At 44.9% G+C, this 6,887-nt stretch overlaps 1 protein-coding gene across 1 annotated transcript; it reads right to left on the reverse strand.

Moving 5' to 3' along the window:
- Positions 1 to 39: 39 nt before the first annotated feature.
- SDHAF2 (succinate dehydrogenase complex assembly factor 2) lies at positions 40 to 6,811 on the reverse strand. Its single transcript, XM_035123696.2, has 4 exons — positions 6,618 to 6,811; positions 6,071 to 6,276; positions 4,571 to 4,680; positions 40 to 3,046 (listed from the first exon to the last, which is right to left on the reverse strand). Exons 1-4 carry the CDS (start codon positions 6,636 to 6,638, stop codon positions 2,928 to 2,930), a joined length of 456 nt encoding a protein of 151 aa, XP_034979587.1. The 5' UTR covers positions 6,639 to 6,811; the 3' UTR covers positions 40 to 2,927.
- Positions 6,812 to 6,887: the final 76 nt, after the last annotated feature.

A 6,887-nucleotide genomic window follows, 5' to 3' on the forward strand; every position in this document is an offset into this window, starting at 1 on the left:
AGAGACATAGGCTGATCTATTTGCTTTTTTATTTTTAAGTATTTCACATAAAATTTTCAAAAGGGTGGTCCCCTTTAGAATAAGGAATTTGTAGCAAATGGCAGACATTTTTGTGTCCTGGGAAAAGATAATGTCCTTTTAAGTTAAATTCTACTTTTGGCTTTTAATTTTTATGTTCTTTTTTTGTTCTCATTGTGTTTTTCTAAGTTGAGAACTGCCCTGTGATCTCTGAATGAAAGGCAGTATAAAAATGTAATAAATAATAGAATCAGAGTTGGAAGGGACCCAAGGGTCATCTAGTTCAACCCCCTGCAATGCATAAATCTCAGCTAAAGTATCCATGACAGATGGCCATCCAATCTCTGTTTAAAAACCTCCAAGGAAGGAGAGTCCACCACCTCTCACGGGACGCTGTTGCACTGCCGAACAGCTCTTACTGCCAGAAAGTTTTTTCGAATGTTTAGTGGGAATGTTTAATGTTTTACAGTATATTATGTACTTCCTATATTAAACTTTGCTTGGTACAGCAAATGGGTGAGAATTATTCTACATCTGGGGGTGGAGGGAGACAGAGTGAGTATTCACTAACTGCCATACTCATCAAATTACAGTACAACAACTACAAAGGACAGACAGTAACCATTTAACGCGGCAGCTGCCATTGTATCAGACGGTAGCAAATGAGGAAAGAGGAGTGAAATGAATAGACTGACAAGAATGGCTGAGTACCCAGGAGTCACAGACTATAAAGCATAGGGTCAGTGGTGGGTGGTGGGGGGACAATAACCATGTGCCACCGGTTTTCACTGACAAGGCACAGCTAAAACCTTGAGTCCAAAGTTGGATTAAGGTCATTGGGGACACTGGTGCAATTCCCAACAGATGACTCTCTTTCCCCTGCAAAAATCACATGAAGGTACCACAGAATGGGGGCTGCCATCCACAGTGTGAACAAATTAGGCCCCTCCATGCATTCACTGTCACCGAGTAGCAGTAATTACATCTGCCTGTTGCCAGTGATGGAAGAGAAGGAATGTAGGGCCACTCCACTGGGACAGCTGAGAGATCAGTAACTTTTGGTGCCTCCCCTCCTTGCATTTTCCCATCCCAGCTGGTCTTTAAAGCAGCTTGAAAACTTGGATTTGAACCAGTTTGCTTATTTCCTCCTAGCTCCCTCCATTTCCTTTTGTGTCATGTATTTTTAGATTGTAAGGCTGAGAGCATATATATTTTTTGGCTGAAGGGTGAGATTAAAAAAATCTTTAAATAAATAAACAACACACACACACACTGCCAAGGACATACACAAGGGCGATATGCAAGGACCAAATCTTCCATATGCAGCTTGTTAATGTTGGCCTCATTGATCTACTGAAGATGTACTAACAGCACCAATATGTACAGGTTCTGGTGGAGCCTCCAACTGATGTCTCAAAATTCCTGCAAAAATATTTGTGGCTAAGAATAAAAGGAAAGTCTCCTAGGCTAGGGACACGAGTTGTAGCAATTGGACAAAGACAGTAGCAAATGCAACCTATCAAGGAGAATGGAAGGAAAGTGATGGGCACATCCAACAGTGCATAGGCTGACATAGCTGAAGACTGGTAAGTATATCCAGGACAAGGCTGCACTTGTGGGGAGGCCTGAGGCAACTCCACTGCTGTCATGTGACTGCATGGAGTCAGATCACTGCACCAACTCCAGCAATTGGCTTTAGGAATGTACCCTCAGCATCTAAGATGTCCAGTACTGTAATGAATTACTTATATGGGGTTGCTAGGTAAAGGTAAAGGGACCCCTGACCATTAGGTCCAGTCGTGACTGACTCTGGGGTTGCGGCGCTTATCTCGCGTTATTGGCCAAGGGAGACGGCGTACAGCTTCCAGGTCATGTAGCCAGCATGACAAAGCTGTTTCTGGCGAACCAGAGCAGCACACGGAAATGCCGTTTACCTTCCTGCTGTAGCGGTACCTATTTATCTACTTGCACTTTGATGTGCTTTCGAACTGCTAGCTCACCCCATCAGGGGGATTTGAACCGCCGACCTTCTGATCGGCAAGCCCTAGGCTCTGTGGTTTAACCCACAGGGGTTGCTATCCACTCATTATTGAAAATATACTTATAGCAAAAAGAGTGCTATAGACTTCGAGAAATCTATGATTCTCAGTCATTTGTTCACCTTTTGGGCAGACTCGTACAATACAGAAATCTGCCCATGAATCCTGGAACTGAGCAGAATATAAAATAATACTACAGTCGTACCTTGGAAGCCGAACAGAATCCATTCCGGAATTCTGTTCAACTTCTGAAACATTTGACTTCCAAAGCACGGCTTCTGATTGGCTTCAGGAACCTCCTGCAGCCAATCGGAAGCCGCGGAAGCCCTGTTAGACGTTCGGCTTCCAAAAGAACATTCGAAAACCAGAACATTCACTTTGTTTTTGATCATTTGGGAGCTGAAACTTTAGACTCTCAAGGCGTTCAGGAGCTGAGATACAACTGTAATTTGTTATGTATAACAACCATGTGTACTTCTCAATGAACCAGCACACACAACCATGCCTTTTGTTTTTATCAATCACCTTGCAGTCCTATACCAGTGGGATTGCTGAAGTGCATTCTGAGTCAGAAAAGGTACCCTGTCAACACTTCTATACCTGTCTTCTCAGATGTAAGTTTCATTGAATTTAATGGGAGCTATAACTAAGTATCTAAAGGACCGCATCCTTTTTGGGGGGGTGGGTGGGGGGAATAGTCTTCAAGAAAAAAAGCACTGTAGCTTTATTACAGAGAAGCAAAGCATGGATAACTGACCATTCAGTAAATATTTCACAAGAGTGGGACTCAAGAGGCCTGAATACCACAGGTTTCAAATGATGTCCAGAATGTATGGCCTTCTCTAGAAACCACAAGATCAGTGTGAAGCTTCAAAAAGGATATTCAAGATCTGGTTGTTGCAGTCTCTTTTCTCTGTTCTTGTTTTTGGTAAACTCTCTAAGCATCTCCATGACTTCATTTTCAAAGATTTCTGGAGCAGGCTTTGCTTCTTTGGGGAGAAAAAAGGAAGAAGTGAAACAACAGTATAAGCTACCAATGTCTGAAGATTCTGTACACTGAGGTGCCCACCAGATGTTGGATTCCAACTCATCAGTGTCAGCCAACAAAGATAAGAGTTGTAGTCCAGCAAAATCTGCATGAAATCTCATTTGCTACCCCTGCTCAGAACTACAGAGTCTACAGATCTAGTAGGTTTTCCAATATCGTTTTGTCACTGGACTTAAAATTATTTGTCAAGCCCCATTTCAAAGACATCTCAGTTAGTGTGTTAAGTACAGAAAAGGAAACAAAATGGAATGCCTGCTTTGCAAACTAATGAAAGGCATTTTTATATGTCAGGGAGCAAGAATGTTTTTGGAGCTTCTTGTAAAATGGCAATGGGAAATCTTGGCCTGTGGCCCTAATTAGGCTGGTGCAGGTCCCATGAGGCTGTTGCCCACAACCCACAAGATGTCATAAGTGAAATGGGGCAGGTATGGACAAGGAAAGAACAATCGGGAGTTTAAAGTGAGTTCTCAAGTATTTCTTTGAAAGGCTCTCTGTCAGCACCAATCAGCTGATTAATGCAGACAGGGAGAAAAAACAACTAGCTGTTTGGAGCAACCACTTTGAATCCTAACTGCTACCTCCAAATGGACTTCAAAGGTTCCCTGTAATGCTCATCAGCCGATTGGTGCAGAAAGTGCATCTTCAAAGAAGATTGTTGTACAGTAACCCGTTTGAATGTTGATAGGTGTCATTTGATGTTTTATGCCATCAGGTAACTGACAGTTGGGTGGTCCCATGCATCTGTCAAAGCTGGGCCGTGGGAAGCAGGGGGAAGTAGAGTATTGGCCTACTGGCCAAATCCAGTTCCCCACCCCTGCCATAAAATATATAGTAAGCTATTATCATTAACTATACAGCAGTTCTGCAACCCAAAACTATACTTGTTAAGGAGGATGTTAAGTTCTACTAAATTCAGAAAGGGCTTACTGCAAATAAAAACACATATGTTTTAAAGGCAGAGTATACATTAGTTATACTCTTGATCAGCCTGACTGTTAGAGTTGGAATGTTTATATGGTGAACATGACAATTTTTAGACCCTGCTCATAGCTAAAACTGTATTTCAGATTGTCAGTGACAACCTTCTAGGACAATCACACACCTTTTCAGGACAGAGGTCAAAATATTACATGTACTGTCCTGCTGCATGTGGTCCAGAGGGCAGCAACATGAGAACAGTCCCTTTTCTGTGACAGCTCCCCACTTGTGGAATGTTCTCCCCAAAGAGGCTTGCCTGAGATCTTCATTTACATATATTTAGGCATCAGGCCAAATTCCCCCTTCTCCCAGGCTTTTGGCCTTTTTAACTGTGTGCACCGGCGGGGGTTATTGTTCTCGTTTGTTACTATGTTGTATATTTTTATGTTTTTATATTGTGAAATGCCCTTCATAAGACACCCCCCCAAATCACATAAGAGCCAATACAATTACAAGTGACCCATTCAAATACAGTGTTTTGCTTTACCTGTTGCCCAGTAGTAGATATCCCAATCATTGCTGGGCTCATTAATCAGGCGATCATAAAGATCCAGCTGTTGCTCATTCATTCGATTCAGATTCTCTTTGGCAAAGAAACTATGGGAAACAATAAAACAACATACTGGGATAACCAGACTAGGTAGGAAAAAAGATACAGATACCACAATGTAATAAAGATACTACATTCCAGCTATGCAAGTGCCAGAAATTTCTGCACACCCATCCAGACAAACAAAAGGCATTATTACAGTTCAATGTCCAATTCCCTCCAGGCAAAAGCAATGAGGAGCAGGGCCACTGAGGGGTGTGGCCTTTGGAGAAGAGTCGCAGGAACTGGATAGAGGGGCCCAGAGGGAACATTCAGCCCCAGGTTCCCCTCTACCAGTTCAAGATAAACCAATATCTGACTATACCCTTGATAACCTGTTTCTCCTTTTTCCTCCATAAGCCGATTTTCGTCTTTGTCCATGGAGTTTTCTTGGCAGGGATACTGGAGTGGCTTGACAGTTCCTTCTCCAGGTGACAGATGGTGACTGCAGTCACAAAATTAAAAGACGCCTGCTTCTTGGGAGAAAAGCAATGACAAACCTAGACAGCATCTTAAAAAGCAGAGACATTACCTTGCCGACAAAAGTCCGTATAGTTAAAGCTATGGTTTAAGGTATGGAAGTGAGAGCTGGACCATAAAGAAGGCTGATTGCCGAAGAATTGATGCTTTTGAATTATGGTGCTGGAGGAGACTCTTGAGAGTCCCATGGACTGATCAAACCTATCCATTCTGAAGGAAATCAGCCCTGAGTGCTCACTGGAAGGACAGATCGTGAAGCTGAGGCTCCAATACTTTGGCCACCTCATGAGAAGAGAAGACTCCCTGGAAAAGACTTTGATGCTGGGAAAGATTGAGGGCACTAGGAGAAGGGGACAACATTGGATGAGATGGTTGGACAGTGTTCTCGAAGCTACAAACATGAGTTTGACCAAACTGCAGGAGGCAGTGCAAGACAGGAGTGCCTGGCGTGCTATGGTCCATGGGGTCACGAAGAGTCGGACACAACTAAACGACTAAAGCTGATTTTCAATATTTCATAACAGTGCTTCCTAGTGCTGTCCTTGGGTAATAGTATTTCCAAGTGCAAGGAGAGAGCAACATTTCTTTTTTTAAAATGTAGGTTTATGAAATGATGCACAATATGGAGAAAGTAGACAACAATGATTTCGTACTTACTGTTTTCAGCTAAATTTCCAGTTGCATTTTATCAGTTTAAATTTGTCAACTGCCCAGAGAACATAGTTTCATAATTCTTATCTCTGTTTTATATACTTTATAAAGTGAAATAATCATAGAAAAGCTATACTAAAGGGGGGAGGAGATACTGGAGTGTGGGAATTTTAAAGTCTCGATTCTTAATATGGTTACCAGGAAACAAGTCCAAGTTGAAAGCAACGAGGTGGTTTAGGAAAGGCAGAACAGAAGGCTACGGCTCACCTGAGCAGGAGGCAGTTCTCCAGCATGCCCCTCTTGCGGCTCTCGTACAGCAGCCTCGCGCGCTTCCTCTCCAGGGCTTCGTGGGGCCGGGCCTGCCAAGGCGGCAGAGGGATCTCCAGCAGATCCCGCCCGGAGTCGGAGGGAGAGTCCCCGCGGTAGCAGCACTTCGACGAACGGAGGACGCAGGCGGGGAGGAGAAAGAGCCGCTGCGAGACAAACAGGCAGGGAAGCGGAGTAAGGCAACCAAGGGCAGCAGCAACAGCAGCGTCCGACCTGCCACTCCGTTACGACGTGAACGCTCCGGAGCCGCTGCTGGTGCGACGGTTAGGGAGTCGGACTAGGACTCGAGGAGGCCATGACGCTCAAGGGGTGACCTTGGGGGCCAACCGCTGCCTCTCAATCTCAGCCTAGCCGACCTCGCAGGGTTGGTGTTGTGGGGATTAAACCAGCAGGACTATGTGCTCCACCCTGAGCTCCTTGGAGGAGAAGCGGTGGACACGAATTCAACAAATGCCTAGATACGTAACACGCATCTCCCTTTACTCACGCGAACGCTTAGCGCCGCCATCCTGGTTTCTTCCGCAGCCGCTCTACCCTTTGAGGCCCACCATAGACACAGAGGCCTCTACGGAAGCCTCTCAGCTTCTCCACAACGCATGCGCCCTAAAGCCACCTCCCTGCCTCCAGCGCCCGTTTCGGAAGAGCCGCCTACGGAGAGGGGACTTTTCAGTTTTTGTTTTCTCCTGTGCAAGGCGGCAGAGCGGCAGGCCGGAAGAGGCGGGCCTTGCGGAAGGGGCGGGGGCTCGGCGGAGAGGAA

The sequence above is a fragment of the Zootoca vivipara genome, chromosome 1 (assembly GCF_963506605.1).
Source record: "Zootoca vivipara chromosome 1, rZooViv1.1, whole genome shotgun sequence".
NCBI classification, from domain to species: domain Eukaryota; kingdom Metazoa; phylum Chordata; class Lepidosauria; order Squamata; family Lacertidae; genus Zootoca; species Zootoca vivipara.

What these genes read in the sequence shown, in the direction of transcription:
- SDHAF2 (XM_035123696.2), bottom strand. Translation starts at nt 6,638, where the DNA reads ATGGCGGCGCTAAGCGTTCGC. An exon ending in GAGAACTGCCTCCTGCTCAG is followed by an intron (nt 4,681 to 6,070) that starts GTGAGCCGTAGC and finishes TGTTTCCCATAG; the next exon opens with TTTCTTTGCCAAAGAGAATC. An exon ending in TATCTACTACTGGGCAACAG is followed by an intron (nt 3,047 to 4,570) that starts GTAAAGCAAAAC and finishes TTCTCCCCAAAG; the next exon opens with AAGCAAAGCCTGCTCCAGAA.